Source organism: Nyctibius grandis, chromosome 6 (assembly GCF_013368605.1).
Source record: "Nyctibius grandis isolate bNycGra1 chromosome 6, bNycGra1.pri, whole genome shotgun sequence".
Classification (NCBI taxonomy): Eukaryota; Metazoa; Chordata; class Aves; order Nyctibiiformes; family Nyctibiidae; genus Nyctibius; species Nyctibius grandis.
Genome location: NC_090663.1, coordinates 70949568 through 70968583, shown reverse-complemented (window position 1 = coordinate 70968583; position 19016 = coordinate 70949568). Strand labels below are relative to the sequence as shown.

The 19016-nt window shown below is 39.9% G+C and overlaps 1 protein-coding gene across 2 annotated transcripts in view; it reads left to right on the top strand.

Moving 5' to 3' along the window:
• Positions 1-19016, top strand: part of ARHGAP10 (Rho GTPase activating protein 10) — a 153057-nt gene that overhangs the window by 117799 nt on the left and 16242 nt on the right. The window contains exon 20 of one of the 2 annotated variants that reach the window (XM_068402751.1): positions 11165-11327. The exons of the other annotated variant lie outside the window; for it this stretch is intronic. Within the exon in view, the coding sequence (XP_068258852.1) occupies positions 11165-11327 (163 nt within the window). The remainder of the gene's footprint in view (positions 1-11164; positions 11328-19016) is intronic. 2 annotated transcript variants of the gene reach the window in all.

Genomic DNA, 19016 nt, shown 5'->3' with positions numbered 1-19016 from the left:
AAGCAGCTACATAAGCATATCAAAAAGCCGTAAGGGCTTGCAACACTTGCTTACAAAGCTATTGTTAACAGCTGAGCAGACCCACAGCTATGCTGTTACAAAATAGGTGCACCAGTATTAGTTGTGAGGGGAAGATCAGGATGATTGCTGTTTGCCATGTAGAATTTAAGATAGTTTGTATTTCACCTTGCTGCAAGAATAGTTCCTGCAATTCTATGCGATCTATCACAGCTTTTTCCACCTGATGGCTCTGAGTAGCATGAGTGCTATACAAAGTAAAACTCTTTTTGAGCTACTGCTGGTAAAGGTGAAGCTTTTTCTTAGGAAATAGTGGTTATGTATAGGGTCCCAGTTTTATATCGGATAAAAAACTTCTGCTTGGAAAACTTTGGGTCCATAGAAGGTACCTGTTTTCTTGGAAGTACAGAATAATTTTGGTTTATGCTTTATATACACAATATACATTGTCTTGCCACTGTTATACCTGTGAGTAATCTACTTGCTATAACCTACTTGTTGCACAGTTATCTGAAATCAAATTTAGCTGTCATAATGTAGTAAACATCTCCTAATTTTTACTTCTTTTCAAATGATGTGTGTCAAATCTTTGTGGTTAGTGTGAGAATTGCCTTAGTATCATCGCCAGTGCTTGTCCGCTTTCAGTATATGAAATTTAGAGCCTGTAGAAATGTTCAAAATAAACACATCCACATGTGCACACACACGCACAGAACAGGAGTCAGAGGTGTAGGGAAAAGGGATATAAACAGACTTAGAATGAAAATCTGAATTTAAAGAAGGAATGGGGAGTTCAGAAGAAAGGGTCAGTCTTTCCTTGAGGCCAGGCATTATTAAAAATCTCTGATCTTCTGTAATAATCCTTCATCTCTTTAATTCTCTGCCTTCTGCACACACACACACATGCAAGGGCCCATAATACTGTAAGAAGGCCATTTGTCATGCTAAAAGCCATTAATTCCAGGCATGGAAGTCACTGATATATCTTTGCTACATGCCAGCTGTGCCCTGGGCAACCTCTGTTGGTTGAAAGTAAATGGTCTCACCCAGCAGACAAGAGTGTAAGCAGAATGAAGACTTGAAGCTGTTCAGCTCTTCAGTCCTGTGGATGAGAGTGTACATTTCATTGAATAAGGTGTTTCCTCACATGGGGTGCTCTCTTCACTGCTGACAAGGATAGGAGAGAAGATCTTGGAGAGGGGAGGTGATGAACTTTTTGAAAGGCTGATATGCAAGTTAGAAAATATGATTCCTCTTCCTTATTTGCTCCCACTCTGTCAGTGTTTTTCATTCAATCAGAAAAAAATATATTCTTGTTTTTCCATTAGCTTCTGGAAGTCTTTGACCTATTTGCTCTTCTTTTTTAATTTCTATTTTCTTCTTTTGAAAGTTACACTTAGGGCAAGGTGAATTACATTACTATCACTCCTTTCCTTCCCAGCTGTACTTGCAACTTGCTTGAATGAACAGGGAGAGTGAATGAGTACTTAGGGGATATCATGGGGAAGTAATAGTGGTGGGATTAGCTTGGCTAGGATTGCAGTCTCATCTAAGACTACTTGACTGAGGCCAAGCGAATTAGCCTCAGAGACCATGTTAGTGGGAATCTACAAGCAAGAAGATGCATGATGCCTGCAAGTATGGTTATCCCACTGAGCAAGGGGGTTTCTTTTCTGTAACGAGTGCAAATTCACTGATGATGAGTGCATTCATTTCTTCTGTCTCCCTGGCCATTAACACTGCTTGGTGCTGCCTGTGTGCTGCACAGCCTCCTTGGTCCATCACCACAGCCTGCCTTCCACAGTGCAGCTGAGTCCAACTCTGAGCCCTTGCCAGATGTATTAAAAAAAAAAATTGCACTTGCAGACATCGAACCCTGGAGTGTCAGAGGCATGCGTAGTGGTAGAAGATTCCAGGCATGGAAGAAAATGTTGAGTTACCTACATTGAGGTAGCAAAATCTGTCTTCCTGATTGCTGCCTTTTAAATCATCAGCTGGGAGATCAGGAGGTTCCTCAACAAACATGTCACCTGGATGTTCAGTTAAAACAGCTGATAAAACTTCCCTAAGGGCTGCTTAGCTTGTTTTCAGTTGTGTTTCTAATAAGCCATAGACATCCTGCTTCATCCCTCCTTTGAAGTCCCTGTTATGGCAAAAGGAGAGAGGTGAACAAAATGACGAAGGCGGCATAGCCAAGTGTCAGCAGCATACTGAAAATGTTTCAAAGTGGCTTTCTTATGAGAGACCCATCACATATACAACGTGAGAGAAGTTAGTCTTTGTCATTATCCAAGTACCACTGTGGGTTGTGGAATTATTGGTAAGAAACTTCTCTTAATAAGTCATGGGAAGTAATTGCAAGTGAAGTAAACTAAATAGCAAGAGAAGAGGAGACAACAGCATGATATTATCTCTGTTTGACAGCTCAGGAAAAGAGTTTTTGAACACCTGGGGGGTGGAAGGACCCTTACAGACACATTTTCCAGCTGATCAGTGGCTGAATTGCCAACACAACAGAAAAGAAAAGGAAACATGGAAGAATATTTTCATGGACTTTGGAGGTTTTGATGCAGTTTAAGAAGTGCTGCTGAATTAGGGAACTTTTAGCCCTGATTAAAGCTTTGTACCCCTTTTTGATCTGCTTTGGTTTTTCACAGTTCTCATTCTCATTGATTAGACTAGAGCTGTTCTGTTGGTAGGTTTCAATACAGGTCTGGACCATAGGTAAATGTTGCTTGGACTTATGGAAATCCGAAACACTCAGTGCTACCAAAGTACTATGAAAGCTGTGGGACAATCCATTCATCTTACTGTTTGTCAGTTTTCAGGAAGTAGCTTCAGTTCATCACTGCATTTTTCAACCATGAAATTAATGTGTGGCATCTGGCCAGCCTGGTAAGGCTGGAGGTTGTGTGTGGTTTCCTGCCAACCAAGCTCTGGTACAAAATGAGTAATCTCTGAGTTTAGATACTGCTCTTGTTATCATAGTATACACAAATCAAAAGAGGAACCCCTCTGCATACTTGTATCTGATTTCTGTTGTGTTTCAAAATTTAATTATGTGAAGTAAATTAACACCTCAGCCTTGTATCCATGACTCTGTCTGGAACTGTTTTTCCACAGCTTGAGGAAAAAATTAGAATACTTCATGCATTTTAGTTTTAGCTTGCTCAGCAAAAGGCTTACCTACAATTCTATGTATCTTTGGGATTTAATTGACGTAAAGAAATAATCCAAGCGATATTCCTCCTGAATTTTTGTAGAATCATAGAATGATTTGGGTTGGAAGGGACCTTAAAGATTGTCTAGTTCCAACCCCCCTGCCATGGGCAGGGACACCTTCTGCTAGACCAGGTTGCTCAAAGCCTCATCCAACCTGGCCTTCAACACTTCCAGGGAGGGGGCATCCACGACTTTGAGAGGACCTGCAGTGAGGGAGATATTTATTGAAATAATTGCTTGCTATTACAGCTTAAGTGTATGTCTAGAAAGGTGCTTGTTTAAAACGAAACTTTGCATTTTAGAAATAAACAAAAACATCTCAAAAAGGAGGAGGACAAAGGAGTGGTCCCAAAATCCCACCTGCCCCTGTGTAACTTGCAGATGAGCACATTTCTTTCCCTTTCCTAGCCCCAGCTCAGACACGGCCTTTCTGGCTACAATTCTTGAGTTGCATCAGCCAGTCTTGAGGCAAATTCTGTCTAGTGCAGCTTCCTCCTTTTTCTGACATAATCTGAATCATTATGGAGTTGGGAAAAACAATCTTTCTACAGGCAAGCTACTTTGTGCCCGAGATACACATGCTTGTACATGCACACGTTTGAAAAATATATCAAAGTTGGTCTTTATCTAGGAAAACCTGCAGTAATCTCTAATAGTTGTGTTAATTATTTTGTCTGAGAGAAAAAAATAGCTGGCGTAGAGATCTAATTCTTACTGTGTGTGTTTTGAAAGATAGCATGAAACTGATGGATAAGTGGGCTGTGTGCTGTCCATTTGCTCCATGAAAGCTCTATTGGTTTTAGGGTGTATGAGTCTATGATGTCTAAATTTATGTAAGAGCTAACTGCATACTAAGACAGTACTGCAGTGTGTAGGATTTGCTACACAATGAGTATAATGGATACTTTTTGATAATGAAATGCAGTAATATAAAGCTATTTTTCTGAGCGTTTACGGGAATCTGACCTCCAAAGTACCCATTATTCGGGAACAGTGAAATAATTCTCTTGTTTAGTTTTAGCATTCTCTATGATTATTTTTTAGCCAAACAATAGATCATTATTAGCTTGCTTTTATTTCACCTTAGTTTGGAAACTGATGTGTTTAAATAGCACAACTTCTGTAGTCTGGAGGTGAGTAATAAACAATTCTGTTGACCAGTTTCACTGGTGTGATAAACAAAATTACACAGTTTCTTAATTTACTCAGAAACAGATGACTTGACTTCATTAATTCAGTACACTTTAAAAATTTGAAAAAGTAGAAGAATGTCTTGAGTTCACCTGGTGCTTGGCATGATTACGACAGGATGACATGTCCTATAAATAGTGAACAAAGGATGCAGCCCTGCATCTAGAAAAGGCCGTCCCTGACTGCAGAGTCCTGACTGCAGAATGTGCCTGTCACATGCAGTTTTCTCCACTAGAGTTACTTCTAGCTTTCCAGGAATGGCTGAATCCTTTCCGGCATGATTGGTACTTTGTATCATGGGATCACTTTAGGTTTTGTTAACTGTATGAGACAACTAATCTTCGGTTACGTTTTTCATGCCTGTTTTCTGTGGGTGCTGAAGCTCTAGCACATGGAACTAAGTTCTCACTTGGCAGAGGATATTTATGGTACTTGTATTTCTTTTTTATCCCTGATATATGAGAATTCCTATTAAAATGAAAACATAGTACATACCCACGTTATTAACCCAGAAATTAACATAAGAGCAAAGCTACTTTCTGCTTGGTTAAACTTCTGTATTATTGTGGGAAGTTAGCTATTTATGGTGAATGGAAGTTTGTTATCTCAGAGCTGGATGCAGCTGTGATGCTGATGGGGGAGGATGGGTGGCTGCATGGCAGTGCAGCTGCTGCTTCCCCATCTTGTGATGTAGAAAATGTCAGACTGGAAGCTGGCAATAGGGATTTTGCAGTACCTTTAATTTACTCATTAATTCTCCTCATCCACCCTTGTCTACGACTAGACCTGTGTGACTGTATTAAAGTGGAATAAGACATGTCTTTTATCCTCTTATTTGCCATGATTTGTGTATCCAATGAGCACTTAAAACATATACAATGGTTCTGTTCTGCCCAGTCTGTGTATCTCCATAGAAAGGGTCGTATATTCCTCATTTATTCCAGAAACATTCACTTTCATAAAATGCTTTCATCCTCTGGCTACCCTTCAACTATAGATGTTGGTTGTAATGTTGATATTAGAGATTAGTTTTTCTTTTAATAGTAAAGTATATAATTCTTTAGTTTACTTAATCTGAAGTTGGAAGAAAACTGTCACTCAAGCAAGTAACTGATAGTGTTAGCTCTCTGGTTTTCATAGTTTTTATTACAAATGTTTTTTCTTATTTAGAATTCTTGGAGTAAAGTAAGGATCTGATTATTGACACTGCCAAAGTATTTCAGTTTCTTTCAACTTTGGATGCCAAAATATTCTTAGACTAGCCAGATGGAAAAAGGAGGAAAAAAGGCAACTGGGAGGCAAGTCATACTCAGTTAGGTAGAAGCTAAGCTCATATTTCTGGTATGGAGGGTCTGAGAGCCTTTACTATCTGAGGCTTATACAGACAAAAGGGAAAAGGAATTGAGGGTTACATATTTGCTAGAGAGAAGCTAAATAAGGTAAGTCCTATATAGGTACTTTCTTACCTTGTGGGGATTTTTGTGAGAAAGGGCAACATGAAGCAGGGAGGTGCAGAAGGAGGAAGGATCAACCTAAGCTGTTGTATTTTCTAGACAGAGCTGGTCTGAACTATGAACAGCCATAAAGACAAAGCATGAGTATCTTTCACAGAGGTGCAGTGAAAGCTCTAAGGCTTGGATGAGTGTTGTGATTAGAACAGTGAAATGAGAAGATAATTGAGATGACAGTTTAAAAGGATCTGAGCAGTCAAAAATTTTAAATAGTATGGAAAAGGTGGTAAGAATGTGAAACAAGTTTTAGCTCTGTTGAGAGTAAAATTGGATCTTATACCTATTCATATAGGATGAGGAGGTGAATTGTAGAAGCAGCTTGGTGGCAACTCTAGGAAGATGGCCAAGCTGAAGGCCAAAGGCACTCAGAGGCTTCTCACAAATATAAAGAAAAGATGAGGAGTTGATGGCTGGAGTGTTGACAAGAATTTGTGAGACATCATACAGACTTACTGCTTTTATACTGAGAACCCTCATCTCCTTCATCTGTTTTGGCATTCTTTGGCACCCAAAGATAACAGTGTAATAGGAGAGAAAAGGGAGGGGGATTGACAGTTTTAGGGAGAGAAAATGAAGGCACCAAGAACACCAAACTGTATGCTCAAAGAATGATATAAATGAGCTTTAAAAGAAATCACGTCTTCCCTATTTTATAGTGTAAGAGCTTATTAGAATTCAAGTGGTAGAAAAGAAGAATAGGAAGTTTCTGGAGCTCCCCTTTGAAAGGACCTGTCAGTCCAATGTGGCAGTCAGCCTTTTCACAGAAGTGAGAAACCTGACAATGCTGCTCACTGGAGAACAATGTTGGAGGTAAAGAGGAGTGAGAGGAGAGAAACAGTAAAAATATTAAACTATCAATATTAGGGAGCCCCTGAATTCTGAGGCTGTGTGAAGAGAGGATTGATGAGTAGGAGTAAGTGGTGGAATTAATGCTCAATGTGGCACTCGTGGGACCACAACAAAAAAATCACGAATTCAGATCTGATCTGTGCTCTTCAATTGAAACAGGTTTATAAAACAGGTGCATGATTCCAAAACTGCAAAATCCCTTACAGTAAGAGATTTAGTGTTAAACTTATAAAGGAGATAGTTTAAATACCTTCACACAGCACAAAAAACAGATATGAGAGATACTATAATTATTAGCAATGCATATTACATGGGTCATGCCTGGAAAATAAAGCCTGACAAAGTGAAGGTATGTGCATTAGTCAGTGAGTATGTTAATTAGCAGCCAGTTGATTTGCCATTACCTTTATCATCTGCTGATGTCTTCAGAGAAAGACTGTGGATGATGCAGTTTGGCCCAACATGAGATGGGCATGAATCAAAAGCAGGTTATTAAACTTAATAGAGAGATAACTAGATACAATTCTATAGCCTCTGCCATGTACAGGAGTTACTATAATTTTTGAAGTTAGCAGAACTTTTTGTCACTGACACATGGGATGAAATCTTTGTATACTGCAGTGAGAGCAATGATGCTATATTTTGAAGACTTAGTGTTTGAGCATATATTGTTTTTAATCATGAAAATATCACAGAATCACAGAATGTTAGGGATTGGAGGGGACCTCAAAAGATCATCTAGTCCAATCCCCCTGCCGGAGCAGGATTACCTAGATCATGTCACACAGGAACGCGTCCAAGTGGGTTTTGAATGTCTCCAGAGAAGGAGACTCCACAACCTCTCTGGGCAGCCTGTTCCAGTGCAGTTACCCTCACTGTAAAGTAGTTTTTCCTCATATTCATGTGGAACCTCCTGTGTTCCAGCTTGCACCCGTTGCCCCTTGTCCTGTCAAGGGATGTCACTGAGAAGAGCCTGGCTCCATCCTCATGACACTTGCCCTTTACATATTTATAAACATTAATGAGGTCACCCCTCAGTCTCCTCTTCTCCAAGCTAAAGAGACCCAGCTCCCTCAGCCTCTCCTCGTAAGGGAGATGTTCCACCCCCTTAATCATCTTCGTGGCTCTGCGCTGGACTCTCTCTAGCAGTTCCCTGTCCTTCTTGAACTGAGGGGCCCAGAACTGGACACAATATTCCAGATGCGGCCTCACCAGGGCAGAGTAGAGGGGGAGGAGAACCTCTCTTGACCTGCTAACCACAGCCCTTCTAATACACCCCAGGATGCCATTGGCCTTCTTGGCCACAAGGGCACACTGCTGGCTCATGGTCATCCTGTTGTCCACTAGGACCCCCAGGTCCCTTTCCCCTACGCTGCTCTCCAACAGGTCTGTCCCCAACTTATACTCATACATGGGGTTGTTCTTGCCCAGATGCAGGACTCTACACTTGCCCTTGTTATATTTCATTAAGTTTCTCCCCACCCAACTCTCCAGCCTGTCCAGGTCTCTCTGAATGGCTGCGCAGCCTTCCGGTGTGTCAGCCACTCCTCCCAGTTTTGCCATCAGCAAACTTGCCGACAGTGCACTCTATTCCCTCATCCAAGTCATTAATGAATATATTGAATAGAACTGGTCCCAGTACCGACCCTTGCGGGACTCTGCTAGACATAGGCCTCCAACTGGACTCTGTCCCATTGACCACCACTCTCTGGCTTCTTTCCTTCAGCCAGTTCACAATCCACCTCACTATCCGATCATCCAGACCACACTTCCTCAGTTTAGCTGCGAGGATGCTGTGGGAGACTGTGCTAGATGATCATTAGTTATCTGTTTTTGCAGTTATATAGAAATGCCTTTTCCTGATTAAAGGCATTGTTTTACTTTACAAAAATGGATAATTCAAAACATCAGAAATGTAACGTATCTTTAAATGTGTTTTTAGAGAGTGTTCACTTAATCCCATAGAATTTAGCAGGCATTTTCCTGTTTAAACACCTGGTTTGTTTTTTGTGTTCAAAACCTGATCTTATTCTTGAGAGTGCAATGCAGTATTGACCATGAGAAAACACTGGCTCAGGAAGGAAGGAAAAAGTAAAATTTGAGGAAAGATTTAACACACAGTTTCGTTTATGATAACTGCAGTTGCCTGCAGTCTCCAGTGTAGACTCTATTGTGCATGACTGAAGTGTTTAGTATTTTTTACTTTTTCTATGTGCTCTGAGAAACAATTAATCAGAAAAACTTCTGCTTTCTGTAGAGAGGTGCGGTGAGTTGGTCATATTCATAATATTAAAGAAGAGATTAATATTCCTTTCTGCTGCTGTTTCAGTAGTGTTACTAATCTGGGTTGCATTAATACTACTACTTTGAAAAGAAATTGTGATGAATTAAAAGGACTTAAGTCTAGTTTTAAAGAATTCAGTTTCTTTATAAAGTAAAATTACAATATTACTGTCTAATCTCTCAGATGTTTATCATTGTGACACATACATCTGCAAATGAGATGTAATTAATTAGTTTTTACCTGACACTCCTCCGGTTCTCATGTCATGAGCATGAGCATGAGCAGCAGCATCGTGGCCAGGGTGCAGCGAGGAGGTGCGAAATGAGCAGTATTGGGCTGGAGTGTGAGTGACTCACTTTCCCAGGTTAACGTTCTCCTCCTCAAAGCTTGTCATACTTTGTTACTTCGGGCTAATTTAGATCCTTAAATTAGCAGCTGCTTTAGGGAGAAATTTCCAGATGATGACTTTTATCATTTCAGTGTTTTTAGTTATATGTCATTTGACTCTCTAGGGAAGTTGTTCTCTGAGAGCTGCTGGCAGGGAGTGAGGACCTGATGGCTGGGGAAGCAGGCGAGTGCTTTGTTAACTTTCTGCTTTTGAAGCAGAAGGAATTGAACTGGTTGAGGCAGTAATAAAGTTAGAAGGAGGATTTTATCCAGTAAAGGTGGCTTTTCATTGTCCATGTTTCATTGTTGTTGCATTTTTAATCATTTAAGAAAAAAATAATAAATGAAAGAAATCATTGCAACAGTACTGCTTAGCCTGATGGAGTAGAATTAAGCTCAGTTGTTCGCTGTGCAGATCTAATTAATTTAGAATTAGAAAGTAATATTGTACAAGACTTTCATCACAATATTTCATCAGGACTTTCATCACAATAACGTGATGAAAAACTGTTAAAATATTGTGATGCTGTGTTAGGACTTGGTTGTTCATTTATTTCCCCACAAAGCTTTTGGTCTCGAAGGAGCAGAACTCTTTTACCAAGACTGTGGGATCAGCAGTATCCAATCCACTCTAGAGGGACTTTTGTGATGTTGTTATTTATCAGGGCTGTGGTCCACGTTTATGGGTGCTAGTGGGAGTAGGGTGGACAGAGGAGGAAAGGAAAGGATGCAGTGAGCCTTGTAAAGGGTGGCTGGAAGTGACCCTTATTACTGTTAAATAATGATATTCTGAAAACAGCAACAGGCCCCATTTGAGACTGTGGGCTTAGCTGTGCTGGACACTTTAATGTTTGCAATCATCCTCGTTTCATACTCCTCCTTTAGAATTTATAAAATGTACAGCTGATGTTTAAATAAAAATTTAAAAAGGAAAAACTATGTAGGTGAAGGTTAGCTTTTCAGTGAAGAACGTGCTGATTGGCTAGATGTGTCAGCATGGTTTGCAGTGAGTGCTGTGGCACACTGGGAACTTTTTCTTACTGTCCATGGGATAGGAATGGGGTTTCTTTAATGCTTTCTTAAGCAATCATTTCTGAATGTGTTGCCTCCTGAGTGGTATTCTAAGAGTAGCCTATGAAAACAAATAGTAGACCAGAATACAATGGGTTCTCTAAAAAGTAACTGCTAAAAAGGAGTAATAAAAGTAACATTCTTGGGTATTGCATGTTAGTTAGAGATCTCCTGCTTATTCTGACCTTTTTAAATTTCATTGTTTCACATTTGATAGGATTGTGCTTATGGTGCTTGAGAGCAATCATTTCCTCAAATACGTATTAAATGATTTTTAGAGGCTGTTTTCAGAGACGCGCAAATGTGTATGGCCTAAACTATTTTGTTATCTGAAGTGATGCATTTGTCTAAAAACACCCCCCCCAAATCTAGCATTTCATCCACATAAAACACATGTGGAAAGGGGGCTGGGAATACATTGTGTTGTGAAGATAGATAACGATGGGGGAAATTGTGCAATGATGCCTTTTGGGGAAATGCTGTGGGATTGCTTGTCCTCCAAAATATCCTGTGAAGATGGGACAGTAAGGTTCCTTCTAGTATGTATTTCAGGACATTGTTACCAAAGCAGCTTCTTTGGCTCATGACAAGGTTCTTTTAGAATCCTCCTGCCTTGTGCTCTCTTTTCTAGCTGACAGTCACAGCTCTCCCAGAGAAGACACCCCAACTGGGAGCATGGATTCTCTTTCTTCCCAGTCTCCAACACCTGCCTTCTCTAGTAGCCCTCCTGGGCTCCTGGACGAAAATCACCTTATTATGGACAGTGGAGATCTTGCAGGCTGGACAACAAATCTGTAAGTAACCTGAATATTAAGTAACTATTTTCCACTAGTATGATTGTGCACATGAAGCACATTTCCCTTTTCAGTTTGGTGGCGAGTGACTTTTAGAAATTACATGTAATTGTGTTTGTTTTCTTCAGCTACAATAAGGTATGTGTTTATATGTTGTGGTGGAGCTTAGAGGCTACTTGAATGTTTGCGGGAAAGAAATGTTCTTTTTCTACAGAAACCTAGTGCATTTTACCCCACAACCTGTTATAAAATTTTAAATGTTTTTTTATTTAGGCAATGAATATATGTTATCCTCTGTATGGTGTATCACCCTAGTTTTATTTCAAGACAGCGTTAAGCTACACTTAGATGCAGGGCTATTAAGATTTAGGGCCAAATTTTGGGTTTGGTTAAATACATTGTATCAAGTGTGTGCTCAGATGCTGTTGTCCAAGAATATTATAGTTGTTAATCTCTTCTTAACAAATTAAATGCCTGTTTTCCAATGAAAGTGCAGCCTGTCACTTTAAATAGACTCTGTAAATGTTCAGTTTTTGAGTGTGGCTTCAGTTTAGCAAAAATTGACATTACAATGTTAGTCCGTAATGTAGCCCATTACAATGTAGTCTGTAATACATATTCAGGTTTGATACACCAAAAGCTGAACATAACTTGTTTTCTAAATCAGAAGTTGAACTTGAATTGAAATCTCTGGTTTGCTATTCATACAAACTTTAACATATCAAGACAAAGTTTTCCAGCCTTCAGTGCCAAGAAGATGGAAGGAGCAGGTCTGGAGAAAAGATTTGTTACAAAAATTTTCCATAATGGCATTCTGAGTAGCCTATTCTGGTGATGAAGCAAGTGTGTAAAATATATGTGTAGGTGTATGTAGCACATGAGAATATATAGATAGCCATACGATGGGTTTATATTTCTGTATGCACACACAAATAATGAACTGCTGATTAGAGTACTTATTAGCTAGAACAATATTTCTCGTATGTATTGAAAGAATTCCACATTTATAGGTATTTTACATAAATATAATTTCTTCAGTAGAAGACTGAAGTTACTCTTTCCTTATCATCTTATACTGTCCACTAGTTAGTGGGTAGGATTAACAATAAGTTGTATTTGATGAAAAGACGTGCGTGTATGGAAAACATGCTGTATATGGTGTAGAACTGGAATGTCTATGAAAGCAAGCATAGCTAATTAAGGAACACTGGGTTAGCAGAACATTGATAATGTCACTCCAGAGAATAAAAGAAGAAAGTGTTAGTTTTATCCAGAGTGTTCAGGAACTTCAGGTGTTTGAAGGAACATTGCATTTTTTGCATTTGTTAGTTTTCATTGAAAATTATAATGTAGTGCTGTTTTGGAAACTTTGATGGCTTGAGGTTTTGTGCTCAGTTGGAAACGATACTTAAACAGTTCTGTTTGGAAGGGGAAAAAAAAGTGCATGGTATGTACATCTAGATTATTTCTCAAAAGCAGTTTCTTTCTTCCACTCACGTGTCTGTGAAGTTTGCTTAAGATCTACCTCTGTAACAAGCCTGGACAGTGACAGAGAGTAGTCTGTGAACGGTACATTCTTTCTTTCCTCTGTTTTCTCACCAATTTGGCTTCTCTTCCCCTTCTAGTTCTGATGACTCAGAGGGCCTTGCCTTAACAAAAAAAACCAAACCCCAAACCAGCCCCACTGTATTAATGGCAGAGGTAGATGTCAACAATGGAGAATGTACTTGGTGGACTTCAGCAGTCGTTGTGCATCATGGGGTCCTGTGGGCAGGGAAAGGTGGTGGATGACTTGCCATTGCATAGCTGTGGTAGCTCTCAGCTCCAGGAAATGTAGCATTGGCTGTTGAACTCTGCTTTGATCATAGACTGATCTCATAAATTGGACTATCCCAGAATTAGGTGGAGAACAATCCTTTCTGTTTGCGCAGGATTTCAAAATGGTTTGCATTTTGTGCCAAATGGGAACAAAACCAATTCTTAAAGTCTTGGTATTCTCTCTAAAATGGTATTGCAGGTCTTCACTGAGCTACAGTAAATACCATACTGAGTCTAGGGGAGATGGAAATACAAGAGGATCTGGTTTCTCAAGTTTCTGCTGATGTTTATAACACATGGGTGTTACTTGTAAGAGATCAATCACTATGGAGTTATGTAGTCAACAACGTGATGGTGACTTATTTGTGGTAGAGACGAGATGCTTGCATTGTTTCCCAGGGGAGAGGGATGTTGCGTTGTGGGTCAAGAGATGTCAGATATTCCAAGATTGGTTTATATCAGTAGTTTGCTTCAAGCAATAACATGTGATGGATAGCAAGAATACTTTTTGTGGTATTTGTTTTCAAGAAAGGAAAAGCTTGTTTTTTCCTGAATGATAGCTGTTGTCACCATGATGTTTCCTGGCAGAGTGTTTTCTGATGCATGCCCTTTCCTTGTCCCACCTTTAAAAACAAAAGGAGCGATGGCTTCCAGCATGGTGAGAGGAGCACCAAATGAAGGCAAATACACCCTCACCTCCTGGCTGGCACTAGCAGGGGACTGCATGGCCAGAGCGGTCAAAGAAGCTAAGAGAGCAAGGGCTATACCACCGATTCGAAACGTCTCACAAAGCCCTGACTGCTCAATTGTCATGTCAGTATTTAAAGATGTACTATGCATACAGTGTAACTGGCAGGTGATATTTCACATATGTGCCATTTTGAAGCCCTGCTAAGCTGTTGGTTGTCATGTCTATAAGTATGTGTCTGCCTGATGCTAGATTTTCTTTGAAAGCTCTGTGTGGATCAGACATATGCCCTGTGTTATCATGTACTGCTGTAGGGGTGAGTAGAGTTGGGTGATGGTTGGCTCTTACTGCCCACGGCAGGGGTGGTTCTCAGTGGAGACCCAGGTTTGCTGTTCTAAGATTATCTCGCACCCTAAACTTTTTCAACCTTTTTGCTGAAGATATTTTTAACTTCACACTTCCATCTAGAGCCAAATACTAAAAATAAATACATTTTCTTTTTACATACACTCTGTGGTAGAACACAGAGAGCTCTTTTCCCCTGTCAATCACAAAGTTACAGAGTAGTTTATGTAGACACAGGATTCAAACTCTAAATAGGGCTAATTACCTTTTCTACTTGATGGAGCACCATGTCATAAACATGTATTGTTTGAAAATCCCTTCTATCCAAGGATGCTTAGCACAAGCTAATCTCAGACATAAACTGGTAATTATGGTAGTGAGCTGGATAGAGTATTCCTCCCTTGTAGCGCTCTCCACTGGTATGGGCATTTTTTTCCCTTTAAGGCAGAGCAGCAATGGCAATCTCAGTTTAATGTTAACCAAAGCATTTGCATTCTTTTTTTCTTCTCTTCAAGTGTCCACACACACTTGCCCTCAAGCTGCAGAATTAACATGTACAGCCATCTATCTTCCTCAAGTTCCACTGGAACCACTGTCAAAGTCCACTTTGCTCTGACAGAGCTCCAGATGGTTACTGTTTCTGTAAGGAGAGCATGTTTCAGTGTTCTCTGACTGATGTTGGTATAGTTTCACCAGTAGTACATTCTCAAAATGCTCATTATTTCCCTCAAAGCTACAGCTGGTTCTGGGGGAAAAAAAAAGCGTTTCCATGTTAGATGCACCCAGTTTCTTGCACGTTCCTTCTAATTCAGATTGCCACCATAGCCAGCGTTCTGAAGGTAAGCTGTGTCTTCTACATGAAATGTGGTTTCATCAGCTTTCTTTTATCTGTATCTTCTAGATGAAATGTGGTTTCATCAGCTTTCTTTGATCTGTATCTTCTGCTATTTGAGACACTGGAAAATAGGCAATATTCCCTGTTTTGGAATTTGCCAATATAAAAGTTTGTAAAGTAGAATGTACAAATACAGTGATATTTGCCATGTTGTGCCTTGGGTTTAACAAGTAGGTCATGTATTGTAACATTTTCTTTCCTCCATACAGAATAGATACATTTTGTGCGTTGCTCATAATATTATTCTGACCTGGATTTAAACAAAAACCCCCAACCCTAACCAAGCAAACTTCCAACCATCTTTTATCCGTAGTATCAGTTTCCCCCCAACTTTTGTCTACCCTACAACTGCAAATTGCCCGGGGAGTGTAGACCCCACAATCCACCCTTCACTCCTCCTTTCAGAGTTGCTTCAAACCCTGCTTGATCTGAGGAAGGGTTATTACTAATCTCTCATGGCGAATGAATTTGTGTTTTCTTCCTCTCTCTTTCTTTCCTAGTAATATTTTTGCTATTTCTTCTGTTCTGGAAGCTGCTGCAGGTTGCTGCTTCCTGCAAATTCTGTGGCAACAGGCAGTCAGTTGGCAGTGTTGGTAAAGAAAAGTATTCATGTAAAAGTGTCACCAGAAGCACGAGGAATCTGACAATAGACGAGGGGAAGACATAGAGTGGAAAGGGGAAGGGTGAGTAAAGAAAAACACCATGTTGGAAATTCAGGAAATAAAATGAGTTGACATGCAAAATTGAGGCATCAAACCAAGAGTGAAAACCAAGTATGAAAATACAAACATATTGTGGCCCATACTAGTAGTAGTAAAAGGGAAATTCCAAATTTCATGGAGGAGGAGGAAAAAAGCAGTAGGAAAGGACAGGTTTAACAAGAAGAAAAGGTTGGGAATAGGATTTGCTTATAAAGGAAAGTGGGTGCTCAGTAAGCTATAGTGTGAGTTTATAAGACCCTGCACACTCCTTGAGTGAATGCTTAGTGCTGTGTCTGCATTAAATTGGAGGAAGCCTGAACTTTTGTGTAAGGATGCACTTAATGCAGTGTGAGTTTTATAGGGGTGTTGCAAATTGTTCGGCAATTTTTGCTTCAGGTATTGATGTTGCTACTTGATGCTCTTTCTCACGTAGCGCATGTGGCTCTGGTTTGTGGGGTGGTGGTATTTATTTCTAACACTTTTTGATGAAGACTGTAAACCAGCTTAGTTCCCTTTATCCAGCTCATAGTCAAGCCACACAAAGAGTTATGCCAGTGTTTCTGTGAAATACCTTATAGTGTCACATCACTGTGTAGAAGAGTCCACATGATATTAGTGTGAAGCATGTAATGTAGTGAAATTCATCCTCTGGCTTAATTTCTCTGCCCTGTGCAGATTCTGGTTTCCCTATTGCATTTGCCCAAAAAGTAAATAAATCTGCCATATCTTTTTTGCAAGAGACTTGATAGCTCTTTGCTGGAGGATGTGACCCTGACATTACTGTCTGCCTTCCTGATTGGCGCTGAAAAATACTCAGATTTTTACTCCTATGGTGTACAAAACTCAAATTTTTAATGATTCAAAATACATAATTTCCAAAGGGGAGTTCAGGATTTCAGATACTGAGCAGCTGACTGGCTTTTCTAAGCTAGTCCCCAAGCTGTTTGGATAATAGTGATGGTCTTGGTTTTGGAGATACGTATTAGAAGGAGTTATGGATAGCTCTTAAAGTGCAATTGAACTATGGAACAATAGTTGATCTTCACTTTTACGTGCAGTAGAAAGCCAGTGATACATGGTTTAGCTTTCACCTGATTATATTATGGCTTACACATGCAAGCAATATATAGATACAGTGATAGCTAAACTAGGCATATACATCTGTTTCCAATAAATATATATAAACAAGTGAAGTACAGTGTAAGTTAGAGTCCATAAAAGAGAACAAATTTTTTCATTAGTCTACTCTTGGTGAAGTAGGTGATAGTACAAAAGGTGGAATATCAGACATGAAATAATATAATTCAATTAAAAAAGGGGTGAGGGGAACTTTTTTGCAGCTGTTGTGGTTTGATTATAGAACTTACTACATGGCTTTGGTTACCTATATCAAAATTGTTTTCAATCTTCAGCCTGTTTTATATTGTTTAGGTACTATTGAAACACTTTTTTCCTGGTTCTGTTTTATTATGTATTAGAAATTATTACGTTTGTGCATAGCTTTGGGCTTTTTAACATGTATAACTAACTTACTCTATGCCAAAACAGGTAATTGTGGCAACTAATGTCTTTTCTTTGAGAAATAGAAGCATATCATATCTTAAACTATAAGACCTTGTATTTGAATCCATCTGAAGTTCCAGGTCCTGCAACAGATTTTCTGCATGCTTGCATCACTAACCATTCTTTTTTTCTGAGGTGCTGCTTTGACAAGAGATCCTTCCCTGCAGCTGTAGAGCCTATTTCCTCTAATCCTCACAGAAGGGGCTGTGAGGCAGCTACTTCCTCTTACCTTAGAGGGAAAGGAGATTGTGACTAATACTGGTCTTGAGAATATTGAGTTGTCTTAATTTACAAACTCAGGCTACCTGCAGTAATTCCAGAATTTCAGAGTAAGGACTAGTTTTGCTCATCTTGACCTTCAGTAATCAGGATGGTGGTGTTCATCAAGCTCTTCACTGACTTCCCAGGGGACCAGAACCATTTATTGATACGAGGTCTGTCTTATTCAGCCTTTCCCGGAATGCTGTCTGTAATGGCAGCTCACCTCCAATGGATGAGTGTAGGTTTCCCTTATGATGACTGATTCATTGAAAGGTGGATGACAAGTCATGTCCTAAAACACTCTGGACTGCTTTATGTCTGTTTTCACTTGACCTTGGAATGAACCAAAAAAGCTGAACACTTGGTATTCCCTGGATGAGGTATGTGTTGTAATTAATCTTTGTGAGGATCCTTTTCTGATAAGAAAAGATTTGTTACTGTAACTGGCCCATTGTTGTCACGAGATCTATTTGAACTTACAGTACAATGACCTATGCCAGAGCTTATCTACAAAGCTTACAGACTTAGTCCTCACAGTGCTGAGTTTTCAGAATTGAGTCAAGAGTCATCTTTTTTTGTTTGGAAGTCTCCTGCATTATCGGTGTGATATCTTCTTCATTCAGATCGTGAAAACCTAATGACTTGTTCCTCAGCTGGAGAGTTCGTTTTTGGGATCTGTGACTGCAGGGCCTCTGGGTTTCCTAGGGAGCTGGAATTTGGTGACTTCTGGTGGTTGTTGTGGATGGAGTCATGGTGCAGGATGTGGGATGACCTTCCTCAAGATGATGGTACTGTCTGAGTATCTGTTTACCTTGCCCCCACCTCTTTCCCTCTCCAAGCTTTTGGGATTTTGCAGCTGGAGGGGATGGAAAGCATCCTGTCCCTCAGACCTCTTCACTGAGTGTGTAAATGAGTGGGGATGCATGGCTTGTTAAAGCAGTTACATTTCTGGGCTCAGAATAGTAAGATTCATAGTTTTTAAACTGAATCTCACCTTGGATGCTGCTGTAGGAGCATGTAAGATACAGTCCTGACAGTGCAAATACTGAAGGTACTCAAAACCCAGAGCAGAAATAGAAGCACTGATGTAAATGGCTTTTCAGGAATATGCAAGGGACCAGTGGCAGAGGAAATAATCCAGTGTTTCTTTCATTTCTTTTGTAGTTCTTTATTGGTTCTCCTGACACTAAAATGTTCTGTTACCCAGCTCAGTGGTGTATATGTGCCACACTATGGGCATCATTTTTGGGTTTTTAATATCCACAGAGACTTTCAAAATGGTGATGAGAGCCATGCTGCGCAGCATCCTGAGTGCTTTCAGGGTCTTTTTGACCAGACTGGGAAGAAACTAATCGTTCTTCATGAAATCTCAGGCTGTTCAAATTCCCGGTGAGCAAACTGATGTTAAAAGAGCCATC